The following is a 17,510-nucleotide window of genomic DNA, read 5'->3' on the forward strand; positions in this document are numbered from 1 at the left end:
TAGAATCTACGCTGTCGTAGCTGTCGTACTGCTGCCTACTACTGCTGGCTGGCTGTCCGGTTCAGCAGCTCTTCTCGTACAGTACGGATCTGTGTGCAACACTTAACCTCAACCGGTGACACTCGATCAATACTTGGTTGGGCACGTGTAGCCGACGCTACTAGCAGTTGATAAATGTTAATTAATCACTTATTACTAGAACAATTAGAGGGATTCTCGGGGTCAACCTGCAGCGTCGATGATGGGTCCAGCGGTGTTTTTTTTTTCTTCTCTCCTATACTTTAAACTGATTAGTTCCGTTGAACTTTGTAAGCATTGGGGAGTTGATAAAGGTAGAACAACTACGCGATCAATAAAGTTATAAACTCAAGCTGTACTGCTGCTGCAGCAGGCATCGTGCCCAGGACTTGTGATGATAAACTAGTGCTGCCGTGGGCAGCAAAGGTTAACACTACTTGTTCTACACATGTGGTGTTATGCAACGAGCTGAAGGGAGAACTAATTCAAGTACTTTGAGCACAGTCTATGTTCTGAAAAAGCTGCATCACCGGTTGCAAATGACAAAATTAGCTATGCAAAGTTTTTTTTTCTCCTTGGACTCGAAAACTGCTCGGAGATTATTGAAGCATGATTAGAACCGCCATTTTTTTTCAAGCAATAAGCAATGTTGCAAAATCAAAAATAAAATTGAATTAATATTCGTGTAATTGGGCTTGGTCAGCATAATTCGATCTTTGAACGCTACTTGCTTACTAAGCTTAGAGCAGTTCTCTACGGAATCGGTCTTTTTTCTTTAATTTTAATTTTTGTATTTTTTAATCCGGCTGAAACTTTTTTGGTGCCTTCGGTATGCCCAAAGAAGCCATTTTGCATCATTAGTTTGTCCATATAATTTTCCATACAAATTTGGCAGCTGTCCATACAAAAATGATATGTGAAAATTCAAAAATCTGTATCTTTTGAAGGAATTTTTTGATCGATTTGGTGTCTTCGGCAAAGTTGTAGGTATGGATATGGACTACACTAAAAAAAATGATACACGGTAAAAAAAATTGGTGATTTTTAATTTAACTTTTTGTCACTAAAACTTGATTTGCAAAAAAACACAATTTTTTTATTTTTTTTTTATTTTTTGATATGTTTTAGAGGACATCAAATGCCAACTTTTCAGAAATTTTCAGAATGGGCAAAAAATCTTTGACCGAGTTATGACTTTTTGAATCAATACATATTTTTTCAAAAAATCGAAATATTGGTCGCAAAAATTTTTCAACTTCATTTTTCGATGTAAAATCGAATTTGCAATCAAAAAGTACCTTAGTGAATTTTTGATAAACTGCACCGTTTTCAAGTTATAACCATTTTTAGGTAACTTAGGTAAATGTTAGTCTTGACTTAAAAATTTTGAAAATATTTTTTTCGGAAAGATCGGAAAATTTCACAAATGTTTCATGTTTTAACATTGTAAATCGGATTTATAGTTGCTGAGATATCGACATTAGAAAATGGTGGGTTGTTTGGGTGAGACTTAGAAAACATGAATTTTCCTGTTTTTTAACGTTTGCATGGCAATATCTCAGCAACTATGGGTCGTATCAACAAAGTTCAATAAAACAAAATATAGAGAATTTTCTCAGCATTTCAAAAATATCAAAGGTGGGCAAACATGGGCACTAATTTAAAAAAAATGAAAAACTGCGACTATTTTCAAAAAAGTTACCTAAAAATGGATTTAACTTGAAAACGGTGCAGTTTATCAAAAATTCACTAAAGTACTTTTTGATTGCAAATTCGATTTTACATCAAAAAATGAAGTTGAAAAATTTTTGCGACCAATATTTCGATTTTTTGAAAAAATCTGTATTGATTCGAAAAATCATAACTCGGTCAAAGATTTTTTGCCCATTCTGGGAATTTCTGAAAAGTTGGCATTTTATGTCCCCTAAAACATATCAAAAAATAAAAAAATTAAAAATAGTGTTTTTTTGCAAATCAAGTTTTAGTGACAAAAAGTTAAATTAAAAATCACCAATTTTTTTTTACCGTGTATCATTTTTTTTCAGTGTAGTCCATATTCATACCTACAACTTTGCCCAAGACACCAATCGATCAAAAAATTCCTTCAAAAGATACAGATTTTTGAATTTTCACATATCATTTTTGTATGGACAGCTGCCAAATTTGTATGGAAAATTATATGGACAAACTAATGATGCAAAATGGCTTCTTTGGGCATACCGAAGGCACCAAAAAAGTTTCAGCCGGATTAAAAAATACAAAAAAAATCGAATGACCGAAATCTCAGAGAATTGCTCCTTTTCAAAAAACACCAAGGAGGCATATAGCATAGCACTCGTTTGACTACATTGTCTTAACAATGTAAGTGATCTGAAATGGTTTTAATCGTGTTTCTTACTATTTTACATAAAAGTTTTCTTATTTTTTAAAAATATATCTCACGCTACATATTCGCTCGTATAACAAAAAACTGGAAGGTTTATTAAATGTTTGAGTTGCAGTTGGTTTTCCCTTGAAAATTATACTTTTTCAAATGAAGATATCTCGAGCTAAAAGAAAATCACCCCTGAGATTTTTTCAGCGTTTGTGGTGCTGGATCTTCTCTTTCAAATACAACCTGGCGCTTAAAATTTGGCTGGCGCATTTTCGAGATATTTAGGTTTTCAATTTGCATCATTTCTACTTTCCCAAAAATATTCCTGAAAAGTTAGATTTTCATAAACTCCCTAATCGTGAACCACCCTAATTTTCAACCATTTGCAACAACTCTTCTGAAGACACCAAAGCTCCAAAACTTCACCATTTTTCGGAAAATCTATTTTCCAGTTGGACGTTTCCTTCCTCGAATGAGTGGCTTAATAGACTTTTCAGCACTTTTTTGGGCGATTAAAAGTTGGCCATTTCATCACTCAACAGAACAGAAAAATTAGCAGTAAGTGGGATTGTTGGCGTAGTTGAATTGAAATAGCTGTTGCTTGTACATCAGTTGCAGTTGATGTGATTTGATCATTACAGACTAAATAAGCATTATTCAAACGTATGCAAATTAACTTCCCACTATAAATTATAACTTCCACTGGAAGGATGTACTTTTTAATCGTCAAAGAAATAACTAATAACATAATCGATAACTTATGACACTGTCGATTCTTGTTTCGCAATTAGCGAATGCTAATAATACGAGTGAGAAGCTTGTTGATCCATTCAAAGAATTCACCTGCGAGCTTCTTCGTTAATAGTATAATAGCGAGTTGATTACAAGTTGTTACTTGTCAGCAAAGAGAACAACGACTTTTATTTAACATGAGAGAAATAGAGAGCGTCAATTTCACTCTCCGTATAGCAAAAAGATCCTTTCGGATACGACCGTCGATCAATTCTCGCTTCGGAGAATGAGAGCGCTGAGAATGCTCCGTGAGATTCTCATAAAATTGTTCGTTTCTCCATGCTGCCTGTGGAGACGCGCGGTACTTCGTGAGCTCGGCCACTTGGGGTTCGTGCCTTCGCGCTCGCCGCGCTCACTCTCCGTTTGTTTACAAGCTCTCTTCTAGTGGATTCGTGCCCTGCTGCTGGCGCCAGCTGATCGATCTTCTCCTAGAAGTCACACGCGCGAAGTTCTTTTGTTGCGCTTTCGTTCGTTCTTTCTTTTCTCGCGACCTGACCTGACTTGGCCCGCGGTGTTGTTGTTGTTGCGCGTCGTATCAGCGTGCTCGGCTTAGTAGTTGCGCTCGGCTCAGTGTTGACGGCGACGCACTTCCTTGCCGTCGTATAAAAGCCGTTTGCCCGGTGATGCTGGACTCCTATTTTCTCGCGGACTTTCAACTGGCGAGGATCACCGAGCGCGCGATCGCGTTTTTCTACCTTCTTTCTCCTCGTAACGTGACATTCCTTGTACTAATTAGGATAATTTGAGTGGCAATCTGAGAAGGGATTAAAGTGTAACGGGGTTTGAAGGACTTTAAGAGTGATTTGGTGGAATAATCCTAAAAAGGACTTTCAGTGATATTTGTTGGTGAAAAACTGTGATTACTTTGGAGAATAGTAGCGTGAAGAACTTAGTGCGTTGAAAAATATCAGTGGAAAAAGCCATTCAGAGCTATAAAAAACTGTAGTGTTGCAGTTCTGTGAGAAACATAACGGTACGTGCGGGAAATCCCAGTTTGGAATTGTTAATCAGAACGAAAACAGGTGAACTCATTTGGGAAACGGCTACCGGTTGTCGTGAGAGGCAAAAAAGTTGTGTTTTTCTCACGGGAAATGTGTTTCAGTTGTCATAAAACAAGTGATTGTTCAATTGATCAGACGCTTTAAAGTATGCTTAATGAAGTGGAAAGTTTCTTAATTAGAAAATTGGCATGAACAAAATTAAAAATATTTAAAAATTCAAAATTGGTTTTGGATTTTTTCTTTAAAATTGTATATTTTCTTCCCACATGCTTCTTTCAAACCCAAAAAAAAGTGTGTGTGTATTTAAATTTTAATTAGGCCGTTGTAATTTTTCAAAGTTTATGTCGCCCCCCCCCCCCCTTTCTTCAAAATCGGTCTGATAAATTACAAGGCAAAATTTTTTTTCCAAAAATCTTAAAAAAAATCCATGAAAATAGAAGTCTAATAAACTGAAAACAATCTGAAATGCATTTTTCTGCATTGATAATCATATTCAGCATTTTTGGGCTTGTTCATGAAATTCCTATTTACAGCAACGCAAAAAATTTATTTTTCGCAAAAAATTAAATTTTCGTCAATACTTAGATATTTTGGAAACAAATGATGGCAAAACAACTGAACAGGTGTATAATGCATTTTAAAACACTTTTTTCATTAAAATTTTGAAACCATGGCTCGTAATTTCAATTTTTATACTTTTTTTTTATTTTTTTGACCCCCCCCCCTTCGACTTTGATCAGAGTCGAGGGACATAAACTTCAAAAAATATTTGCAACGGCCTTAAATTAAAAAAAGGCCTTAAATTAAAAAAAGGCCGATGCAAATATTTGAAAAAATCAAGGGATGGCCAAGGGGGAGGGAGAAAAAAAAAACAAAAAAGAAGTGATTTCAAGCCATGGTTTTAAATTCAAGTGAAAAATGTGTCATATAATGCCTTGAACTCTTGTACAGTTTTCGGGTTAGTTTTCAAAAGGTCCTAAGCGCCAGTTGTAAACAAAGCCGTTTTTCAATCGGTTCTCGGTTTATTTAAGAATTATCTTCTTTTAAATGCTCGTTCTTTTAATGCTCTTTTTGCAAAGACAATGAAAATTTGCATAATTTCAAAGAAAAAAAAAAAACAAATAAGTGTCGGAGGTCGCGATTGCTGTTATGTCGTATTGCAAAATAACCAGAGAGTTGTAATTCTAAGCTTTGATTTATTTTCTTTAAAAAAAAACAAACTCATTGCGATAGTGTACATTGACAATCAAAAATATATATTTTTCATTCATGCTTAGAGTGATTATTAATTTGTTATTTGTTGTTTTATTGGTCACGTTGGTTAACACAGAAAAATCCACATTAAATTGTTTGCAGTAGATTGCACGTGTCTTATCATTATTAAAAAAATAGTTGCTGAAAAAAATATTGTTTTGACTATCTGGTCCGAGCCAATATTGGGAAATGGGGAAGTGCGTTTGTAAAGAAAAATATTTAATGTTTTCCATATTTTTTTGAAGGGAAAATTACATTATTTTAAATTAATCTTATAAGCTTTTTGGTTGTAGTGTGCATACTTTTTGACTTATTACCTTTAATATATAAGTGAGTTACATAATTAACATTTATTTATCTGCAAAGTATAATAACTCTACAATTTTTCGCAATTTGTTGACTGCCCTTAATAAAAAAAGGTTTTTCTTGTGTAATACCGTTTTCTTCTTAGAAAGTCTACTGTTTGTTTGCTGAAATAAACAGATCGATGCCTCTGTGCTCTCTCCTGTAACTATGTACATAGGAACCCCAGCAAGTTTAGTACAAGAGGCATCGACACGTTAATAGTTTTGATTAAATCTAGTTATATGTTTTTTTCAGTATTGCATATCAAGCACTTTGACATTTAAAATTTGAAATTTGTTTTTATACTCAAATTTTCGTTTCGTCATCGGAAAAAAGCCTCGTTTCGCCTCGCATGTCTTCAAAATTAATGAATAAATAAATTCTTTCCTAAAATTTAATTGATAAAAAAAAAGATTTAGTGTTAGAATGGGTTTAACATTTGAATACAGCTTATCGCGTTTATTAACGGATTTCTGTAAAAAGTCCACTCACGTATTATGCAACTTCTTGTCGTAAAGTACATCCCACTTGCCGGTTGCAGTGAAGCGTCCAACTACGGTAACAGAAAGAAGATGAGGAGCGTTTATATAATCCCATGTAGTACCTTTACCTACTCCGAAGTCTCTTACCAGAACCGTACGAGAGTATTGACAAATTACCCGCTCCGTGATGACACTTAACACCAGCATCACCAGCGGTGTCTAATTGAGTTTGGTGGATCTCACAAATTCGGTTGATTAACTATTCAAGATTTGCCTTTTTTAATATCAGTAGCACTTCCGTTGTTCTAAGTTTGAAAGAGAATATTCGATTTTTACAACATATCGATGCCTCTGTGCTCTCTTATGCTAACTAGATAGGAAAACCAGCAAGCTTAGTACAAGAGAGCACAGAGGCATCGATATGGTATCTGCTTTTGAATAATTTTGAGTGTTTTTTTTTCATTTGTATATTTGTTTTCTTAACAATTTTTTTTTCTTTTCTCGATTTCAGGAATAACCAAATTTGCAGTATTCAGAATGGCAGCGGCTAAAGTGTCTGCGCAATAGAAAAATACAAAACGTTGACAGCTTAGGTAGAATATAAACTTTCTTGTGGTGTGGTTAGGATTTTGGAGGCCCGTCAGCCATGACGACCACACCGGTTTTCCCGATGGATGCTGGCCAAAAGCGTAAGTTGACCTTGGTTGGTTTGTTAGTGTTATTATTTGGTGAACGTGACAGCTCGATCTACAATCTATTTTGAGCTGCGTAATTACGTTTGAAGTTTTGCAATTCAAAAAGGGCGTATGCAAATCCTTAAACTCTGAAACTGTTCAAGTTCAGCCCCGAACCTGTACTTAGCGTCACACACACACAAACACGTGTGAACCGCAACTCGGAAGCCCCCAACGGATGATACGCAAAAACGTTCATTGACGTACTGGTAATAACCTAGCCTGGAGCGGCCGGCAAAGGGCTCTGACCAATTAACCACGGGCGAAACCACGTGAATGATAATCTCTGATTGAACGCTATCGAACCGCAGCGATTGATAGAACAGATCACCGCACCGGAAACCGGTTTGAACTCAATAATGTGTACGACCCAGTTTAATCGAAGGAACGTCAATTACTGTAGTTCTGGGTTGATCGGAAGTCCACATGCTGGTGATTGGAGACGATACGCATACGTGGAATAGCTCTAAAGCAGCGGCCTACTTGATTTAAATGCCAGGGGGTACCAGCCGAGAAGAAGGTTGAGAATCGCTGCTCTAAAGGGTTATTTTGGTTCTTTGATCACGAATATGAGGTCCAGTTTGCGATGTCTAGTGACGGAGGGGCAGTAAGCCTTTTTCATTTTTGAACAACAGAAAAAATGTGTGTTTTTCAATAAATTGGTGATGGTTTCGAAACTTGGTGTTAAAGGGACTTTTTGTTCAATTACATTCGAATGTATGTCCTACAAAGAAAAAAAAATGCTGGTAATATTCATCAGGAAATGGTCACAGATTTTGTGTGGAAAAAAATGTGTAATATTACATCGGGAAATGATGAATATTCATCAGTTTTTGATGAATATTCATCGGGTTCACATTTTTACACATTTTTATGTAATATTACTCAAAAATATGGAATATTCAACCTACCAAACTTTCAACCTTCCAAAATTCAACTTTTTTTGCTGTGTACGCAATGTCACTGAACAATGCGTAAATAAGAAATAAATAGTGTGATCGGACGTCAGCAAGCAGCTTTTCAATAAAAAGTTTTGAAAGTAATTTGTTTGTTCGGTGAGAATCGGCAAATTTTATAAAAATAGAACCAGATCGTTAACCTGGCGAAGGAACGTTCCTCTATCATGCTACAAACACTGCTTATTAACCCCTTCCCGCCCAGAGCAAAATCGAGATTTTTTACGTTTTTCAACATTATTCGTAACTGGATCGACCAAATTGGATGAAATTATATTGGTTATAAGCTAACATTCTATATAAACTAACGCAGGTTGAACGAGGTTGAAAAAATGTATGGTTGCAGAGAAATTGAGTTTTGAAGGCAAAAATTAGTGGTGCTCTGGAGTAACCATGGGCGTTAGAGGGTTAAATGTTCCGGACAGTTATGTAACTACTTTTTACTATTAACTATATCCAATTTGCATTAAAGACTCACTCTGAACTCCCTGGTTGATTATTCGTACAATTTAACAAGATTTTCCTACGATTACGTCCCGCCCGTGTGGATCAATCGGACCGCGCACTGGACTCACAATCCAGAGGTCGCCGGTTCGAATCCCGCGGCGGGCGCTCTAAAATCATTTGTGTAAAAATGGGTATTCGGCGCCGTCCCTCCGTGCCATACTTCCATACACTTAGGAGCCCAGGGCGGCGAAGTTCCTTGTAGATAAAAAGGAAGACACTAGTAGTTGGTACTAGCAATGGTGGCCGACAGCTATAAAGTCAACTTCGTCGTTGCCTACGATTACTGGGTCGTTTCCGCAATTCTGTGCAGATTTGCGTCATTCAAAAACAGGTTGGAGCTCGCACGGTTACAAATTTAAGCACTTTTGGTGAGATTTATTTGCACTCAGAGGCCATTGTCCTCAGGTGACAGTTTTACACTTGAATACGTCAAGCCAAGGCAGATAAAAGTGTTTACCTTATAACAAAGCTAAAACAATAACTTTTTGAAAATTGTTTTTAGGACAATACTTCAGAAGATGAACAAAAAATCATAGCAATATTTGCATACACTGACAAAAATCAATTATCAAAACGGTGAACAAGTGATCAAAAAATTGGGAACCAAGAACAAATCTTATTGAGTTTATGGTATGCTTATAAAACAACGTACCATGAAATGGAATGGATTTGCTCTAAAAAAATCTAATCAAATTTTATTCGCTCTACAGCATTGCTTTGGCGTTCTCGATTGCGTGATTTCTACTCGAAACTAGGTTTTCGAAGGCTTGATTGTTGAGGAAATTGCAAACCTCTTTTCACACCTAAGCTTCCATCCACCCCGGGATTCGAACTGACGACCTTTTGATTGTTAGTCCAACAGCCTACCAGCGACTCCACCGAGGCAGAACCCAGGGAGATGACTTCTACACCTGGATTGAGCAGACGGTCTAACCTCTAGGTTAGACCGGGGCCAACATTTACTTCCCCGTCCGACGGAAGGCGTGATCAGACAAATTTCGTCTAGAAAAATGCCACCGGGACCTTCTGGGATCGAATCCAAGCCGATTGGGTGAGTGGCAACCACGCTTACCCCTATACCACGGGTACCAAATTAGTGAACGCTCGTCCACGATAAAAAAAAATGTAAGCTGGCCATTTTTTTTTTGGTTAAATTCTGAAGATACTAAGATGATTGTGATAAAAATCTTGTTGCATCAGACTCTTAATAAGAGTCTGTATTACAGCGCTAATAAATTATTATTAAAATATTTAAATATCTAAAACAAAATGAGACGATTTCATCTATGCTGACTGAGGATTTATACACGAGCTGTGTTAAATTAAACCTTCTTCTGTTATTGTCAAAAAAGTGAATCTAAGCTGGCTGAGAAGTTGATTAAATGTAGGTCCAAAATTTTCTTGATAACGTGGGAGTTTCCGATTTTCTATGAATCATATTTGCGCTAAATTTTAAGGCACATTCATGCAAACAAGAGCCAACCACGGATCCAAATTTAAACATGTGATTTATTCATACGCATGGGTGGATGTCCACACCGTTGGTGATAGTTTCTTAATTTAATCAATCTCTTGCTCGCCTTCGACAGACCATACTAACTGATCAATGAAACAGCTTTATTTGAAAGCAAATTTCACATCGTACCTTTTGATTGACCTTCGGTCAGAATGATATGTTAACTTAAGACACAAAAATATGAAAATAAATTCCCAAAAAATAGTAAGTTATAAGTTTAAGGCAATTAAATGTATCAATTCTGAAATATGCCAAGATTATTTAAAATTGAAAAAGCAATAGGAAACAGATTGAAATCTTTTTCAGAAATTTCCAATTTAATATCAATTTTTGATCCACCTTCCTGCTGAAAATATGCACATCCTTGAGCACACGCGGGAGGCTCTCCCACGTGAGCGGGGTTGGCCTGGCCGGGGGCCATGCGCCTCCCCCTTGCTGATTGTACACGGCTTGCGTCGGCTGATTGTGCTGCTGCGGCCGGCCGGTACAGTCCACACCCTTGTCAAAGATCGGCCGGGGGTGCTCTATGTTTATCTTGCGATTACTCGTTTCAGCTTAGCATTCTCGCTGAGGGGGCAATAAAAGTGAACTCGCGAGCACGATTTCGCACGGCGGTAGAGTTTTGGCGTTGTTGATTTTTTTTTTGAAATTTTGTTGCAAAGTTACAAAGTTATCGCAAGAATTGCAAATTGAAAGCAAACAACGGAAGTATCACAAAGAATTAAATGTTATTTAACTTCAAATAGCAGTCAAGTACTCTACACTTTTTTGATGAGCAAAAAACTCAAGCAGTTACTAACAGTCCGATGTGCCTGACTAATGTGAGAGCCGCCTGGCGGCACACGCGACGTTCCCGCTGCAATCGTTAATAAGGTTGACAGAAGGGTCAACTGTCATAAAATTAATTCCATTTCCTGACAAACCGAGGAACCCCCCTTTTATTGACTGCAAGGTACGCAAAGGCAATAAAATTGACAGCCGTTCTGATTGGTTAGGAGTAAATGTGAAAGTTCAAGTGTTTTTAATTGGCATCGTTATTGTTGATACGCCTTTTTGAAATGTTATCTCCTGGTTAATTTGATGTAAGTTAATTTGATGTAGTTAAGTTTTTATTAGAAAAACTCGGTTTACTTTTTAAGATAATGATTAATAAATTAGGATTTTTTCTCTCTCTTAATTCTGGCTTGGTAAGTGCTAATGGACCTAGTTCTTAGTTTGTGCAGTGCATGTTGACAAAAACCTTTTTCATACTCTGTCAAGTCATGCTGGCTTGCCGTAGTTTTATTACAGCTTCTTCTTTCATTATTCGTTGGCTAGGCTGTCCGAGTAAATGAGTAAATATTTCTCCATACGCCAAGGATAGCGTTGAGCCAGACAGCTGATGACTTTTGTTGAAACATTGCTGGTGAATCTTTCATTAAAGAATGTGACCATACTGTCGTATGCTGTTTAATCAACTTATATCTCACAAGATGACTTAATTAAGTCTCGGAACTTAAGACTGTTTACAATGTGTATGATATGATAAGATCAAACTGCCTTAATGTTCTTCGATTTCTCAGAATCGCCAGATCATCGCGCGCTTTCTACCTTGAAGAGTGCACACAGCCAACAAGAAATGGAAAAAGCGCAATAAAAATGGAACTTAATCGCTTGTACTAGTCTTGTGCTCTTGGCCACCTGGTAAGGTAGCCGCGGGGCAAGGTCAAAGATATCGTCACTCCGCGAACTGTCCGTTGACTCTTCTCAAGTCATACATGTGGCAGCGCTCTCTCATGATCTCCGTGGGGACATTAAATATTTATGTGACCGCGGGTACGAGACACGGTTGTAGACACATTTGGAGTGCTCGGAATCTGGTTCCACATCGGAAGTGACTTGAGCGAAAACAAGTGACGAACCCCACTGCCTGATGGGAACCAGCCAGTGTAATAGTCGCGTTTCGTGACGGCAATTTCCCCGGAACATCATCAAGTCCGCGCCGGGGACATTCCTTCGCATTTGAACTCTGACTGATTGTGTCTGGTTGGTTTTTATTGCGCGAGGAATGATGGCCCTTGGCGTAGGGCAGGGCTCCAAGACCACGAAAGCACGCGCAACTCGCGTCGGAGTCTCAGACTAAATCGATTCTAATTATATGCTAATCGCGCGCGCCAACGGAGAGCTACCGCACTCACCAGATGCAGATTGTATCGTTGCATTATAGTACGGTAACATCATCATCATCAACATCGTCGGAATTGTCAGATAGAGTGGAGTCTAATTGGCAACGGTGCATCTATTTCCTAGTAGATCTTTTGTCAAGGGGGTGGTCGGTTCAAGATCTGCTGCTCTAAAGCAGGCTTAAGTACGCTTTTATTATGCATTCCACGTAAATGCTCGCTAGTACGGTGAAAGTAAAAATCCCCGTAGTAGTCGACGGGAGACCAATATCCAAATGTGATTTCTGAGGAAGAATTATTCTTTGATAGATCAACTCGTGAATCATCATATTCTTGCGATAAATAAAACCTTTTAAAATATCATTATTCCCTCTCTATAAATTAGTATCAAATGTGATCGAAGTCTCAATCATCTCCCCTCTGTGCCGGCTGCACACCGCCATCAATCGGCAAACATTTCAATCGATTGTGCCAACAGATTAAGCAAAAATTCTGGGTTTTTTGTCGGCTCAAGAAAAAAGCAAACTCTCCGTTTCATTCTGTGTGCCGAGCGCCAACAAGTCTCAAGCACGGTGAGTCAATTGTTGGCAGTTGGCAAATAATCACGTCCGACTTTTTGCCAGAATTGAAGAATTTGTTCACACTCGAGAGAGGAAGAAAGCGCATGATCAAAAGGTAATTTTGCGAATATCTGTTGCCAACTGGAGCAATGATTTTGCTACTTGAATTTTTGAAACCGATCTTCAATTTCGTGCGTCAACCTGGTTGAAAGCGAGTTTGGATCATTTTGCCACAGTCATCGTTTGTTTGGTGACATTTCATAACTCAAAGTTATTTATTTGAGTCTAATTGGCGACGGAATGCTGGCAAATATTTGAGTGCGTCAATATTTTTCACATCCAGGTGTTTTTTCCATTACGATGACTGGAAATTATGCGTGGGGAATTTTTATTTAATGTGCAAATTGAATTTTTCGGGAACCACGGACGTTTACGCAAGTATTGGAAGTTTATATGTACGAAAGCATTTAACAGGTCGGGTTGGTGCTCGAAGCTGGAGTAACATCCGATAATGTTATGGCAAGAAAGTGTCATCATTTCCATTTTTGCCTTCCTCACCTCAATGAGGAAAGGCTATAAAATCACTCGAAAAATTAACTTCTTTATTCGACCTCGTAGACCCACCTTCACGTATACCTATCGACTCAGAATGAAATTCTGAACAAATGGCTGTGCGTGTGTATGTCTGTAAGACCGTGCACCGAAAAAAATGCACTCGATTATCTCCGGACTGGCTGAACCGATTTAGACCGTTTTGGTCTCATGCGATCCATCCCATAAGATAAAGTTTAGAAAAGTACTTCAAAAGATATGCTAAATAACGATTTCGAATAAAGTCCGGAAGATTGTAAAAAGGGTGGTTTTTGTAAGTCATGCTATACATTTTTAGAAAGGTATTTAAAAGACCTTTCCAACGAGCCCAAAACGTTGAAGATCTGACGACCCTATCAAAAGTTATAACCACTTAAGTGTTATTTATACACTTTTTAGAGGATCTCACATATTTTGATGAAAACATTGTTCGGTTCTACCATGCGACCTATCGTTGGATGGGTAATCAAGAGATCTTTCCAAAGAGTCCAAAAGAATGAAAATCTGACAACCCTATCAAAAGTAATAAATACTTTACTGCCCTTGTTCGCATAATGTTTTTAATACACTAGTTTTTAGACCGTGTTATTTATACTCTTTTTTGAGGCTCTGTAGTGTATTCACTTTATGAATGTGAGGAAGGCACCATCCACCTAAAGGTGGATTAAGCAACGTTTTAGAATTTTTTTTTTTTTTTACATTGGTAGAATAAACTAGTATTTTATTTAATGATGCCTGGAGTTTATTTTATAAAGAACCAATAAACCACTTTTTCAATCTAATATTTGATGATTTGGAAAACTCCTTAAAAAGATTGAACCAAAAAACAGATTCTATTTTTTTTAAATTGGTTTAATGATCATTTTTTTAACCTTCGATGACGAACAATATTTTTTTTAAAACTTAAGGCTTGTTTTCTCATCTTTCTCAGAATGCCTATGCAACGTTTATGCATAACTAAGCAGTGCAGGATGAAAAATATGACTAATTGACAATGAATTAAGAATTTTGTTGTATAGTTTTACCTAATCACTTGCTCAAACGTAATTAAACATAGAAGAAATAACAAGTGGTCAACTGTTCAACTCACTTCTACCCTACCTCATAAATCATCTCAACCATAATAGTCGCTATAACTCGCAGTGACAAATTCGTCCTCTCGATCGTGTTACGAAGATCGTTATGACTGAGCTTGAGGACATCGCCCCCGAGTTGAGTTGAGATGTGATGAAGCCTAATAACTCATACCCGGCGTTATGACTTAATGGCGGTTGCACCTCCAGAACTAATTTGCTGCGGCATTTCGCGACCGGAACTTCCTCCTTCCTGGGCACGTGCTCTGCTCCATTCATCATATGACAGGGCAAACAAACATACATTATTTGTAAATTGATCCACCCCGGCCGTAGATGGCGGGGAAATACCGTTTTGCGTTGGCCTTTTTTTGCGGAACAAACACGTTTTTATGTACCGTAACCACAGAAATGCGCGCGTCCTAATCCGTTGAGGAAGTGCCAAAATGCCGTTTTTTCGCACACAAAACGCCACGCGACATTGAACTTGTTGTTGTAGTTGATCTTTATCGCCAAAAATATAGATGGAGAGAAAACATCTGCGCGACACGTCCGAAGCGCGCCGAGATGAGCGACCGGTTGACAGCTTAAGTCGGGAGTGTGACGCGGCGTTGACATTTAACCGTTGCGTACGACGTGTTATGACTCAATAAATCGTGCTTTTGAAAGTGTTGGCTGAGGAAAAAGGCTCGTGGACATGATGAGTTAGTATAGTAAATTCTCTAAATTTATTTCATAATTTGATCAATACATATGATGATCAGTTCAACCCAAATGGTCCAAATTAGAGTCTAATTCTAGCTGGTTAGTTGGTTTGAGTTTTTGATTATGTATGATTTTTTTTCGTGTTTTCGATTTTAAGGCGTCCTTGGAGGTCGTGTAATCGGTGCAGAGCAATAAACAGGCTAACCTGCATTGATTTGGCTCAAATTTTTGCTCATAAAAATGATCACCACATGGTAAGATCGATCTGAGAAACTTTTAGCAAAACAGATCACGCTTATGAGTCAGTGATGGAAATTTAAATATTTTAAAGATAAACAAATTTAAATGGTGTTTATATTTGTGTAAGGCCGTTGTAAATATTTTTCAAAGCTTATGTAACCATGACTTTTATGGTTTCGCTTACCCCTCGGCAGAAAATTCAAAAAATACCTAACGACGGCCTAACGAATAATTTGATATTTTTATTTTTACAGCAGTAATTAAACTGGGTTGACCAAATTGTGTGAATTTTCTTCTAATTCCAAAAAAAAAAAAAATTAAAAATTTTATGATCAAGGATAAATTTTTAAAAGGGCTTAAACACTTACTTTTGACTAGATTTGAAATTCCCGAAAAAGTTTGTATTCAAAAGAGCAGATTGTTTAAAAAAAAAATGAATCCAATTTTTTTCCTACAACTCTGCCCAAAATACCAAATTGATCAAAAACATCCTTCAAAAGATGCAGATTAATATTTTTACCATACCATTTTTGCATGGACAGTACGGGGACAACAATCGTTTAGAAAAATATGGGGTGACACCCTCTGACTCGATTTCTTAGGAAAAATTAAACTTCTGTGTCAATTTTGAGTCAAAAATGTATGAAGAAATGCAAAATTTAAAATTTGTCCCGAAAGTTGGGGTTAATTGGGTCGGAAATTAGTCATGTGTGAGATTCTAATGTGAAATTTAACGCTCTTCAATTTTGTCGACTAGTGCAAATTGATCGGAGTTGAAACTGAACAGTTTTTAGCGATTTAAAGAAGTCGTTTTTTTTTAAAGATGAATGTTTTTTCACCTATTTTAACGATCTACAGTCCAGCAATCCCTAAACCACAGACAAACAGATGTAAATCACCAACAAATTTTTCAAACATCCATGGATCACAAAATTTATTAGTGACTAGCTCAATCTGGTGGCCAAAACAAAAATTAAATTCATCGATGCAAGGGTTTTCAGCAAGGCCTCAGACTGGCAAATAATTATTAATTATTTTGATTTTAAGCTTGTAATTCGGTAATTCAAAGATTATTTAGCAATCATTGGTAATTCGAGTAATAAAAAGTAATGAATGGGTAATCAAAGAAATTTAATATTATGAAAAATTTTACTTATTAAACGAATCTTTTTAATTTTGGTTAATAATCTGTTATTACATACTAGAATTTTATTTGAAAAGGTCCTATACACAGCAAATTCTGATGTTTGTTTTCAGTTAATATTTACTGAAAACTGTACTACTGAAATTTTCAGTTAGTTTTTCGCTGAACATAAGTTAAATTTTGTATGGAGCTGTCAAAGTTTGCTGAAATTTCAGCAAGTTTTTATTTACTGAAAATTTCAGTAGTGCAGATTTCAGTAAATTTAACAGAATTCAGTAATGAGAAATTGGTGTGTAAGCTTTTGTGTTTCATATGTTTATAGGAATAATTTTGAAAATATTTTTTATCGTTTGTCTGCATTTCTAGTCGGAAACAATATTATGAATTTTACTTTATTTTTGTATTTTTTTACTCGGATAAAATTTTGTTTCTTATTTAAGATACAGTGAAAAAATCCGAGATTTTATTGGTCTTTCCATCACTAAAAATTTAACTCCTAGATTTTCTTATAATATAATATAATCCATATTTGTAGAACATTAATAAATTATCACAATTGAAAACTTCGAGCAAAAATTGATACTTTGAGTTCTTCTCTTGATTTTTAGCGATTTTAAATTTATTGTTGAATTTGAGTAGAGCTATCGGATAAGCAGTTTTTAAATAATTTCATTTTAATATTACGTTTAGAGTCTTTGAAAGAAATACCAAAATTTTATTTAGTATTGATCCGTTTTTGTTATTAAAGTGAAAAGTTATTAAGTAATTAAAGTAATTAATCATTTTGACCCAGTAATTTGAGTAATTAATTGGCAGACTGGCAAGTAATAAATGCTTCTGGAAACCCTTGCATCGATGTATAAAAAGTTTCCAATGTGTGAGTCTTGTAAAAAGTTTCGAATGTCATTCTTGTAGTACACGGAGAAAAAAGAGTTCCCAAAATCGTGAACAAGCGTTCATGAAATTCGGAACCACGAACAAAGTGTTCAAATCCCATGGTACGATTTTAAGAAACTTCACGCTTGTTCACGATTTTGGGAACTCTTTTTTCTCCGT

At 36.5% G+C, this 17,510-nt stretch overlaps 1 protein-coding gene across 1 annotated transcript in view; it reads left to right on the forward strand.

Moving 5' to 3' along the window:
* The first annotated feature begins 3,817 nt into the window (after positions 1-3,817).
* The window catches only part of LOC120426233 (scavenger receptor class B member 1), a 60,357-nt gene continuing 46,664 nt past the window's right edge, over positions 3,818-17,510 (forward strand). The window contains exons 1-2 of the mRNA XM_052706760.1: positions 3,818-4,157; positions 6,778-6,955. Coding sequence (XP_052562720.1) covers positions 6,913-6,955 — 43 coding nt within the window. The 5' untranslated portion in view covers positions 3,818-4,157; positions 6,778-6,912. The remainder of the gene's footprint in view (positions 4,158-6,777; positions 6,956-17,510) is intronic.

The sequence above is a fragment of the Culex pipiens genome, chromosome 1, assembly GCF_016801865.2.
Source record: "Culex pipiens pallens isolate TS chromosome 1, TS_CPP_V2, whole genome shotgun sequence".
NCBI lineage: Eukaryota > Metazoa > Arthropoda > Insecta > Diptera > Culicidae > Culex > Culex pipiens.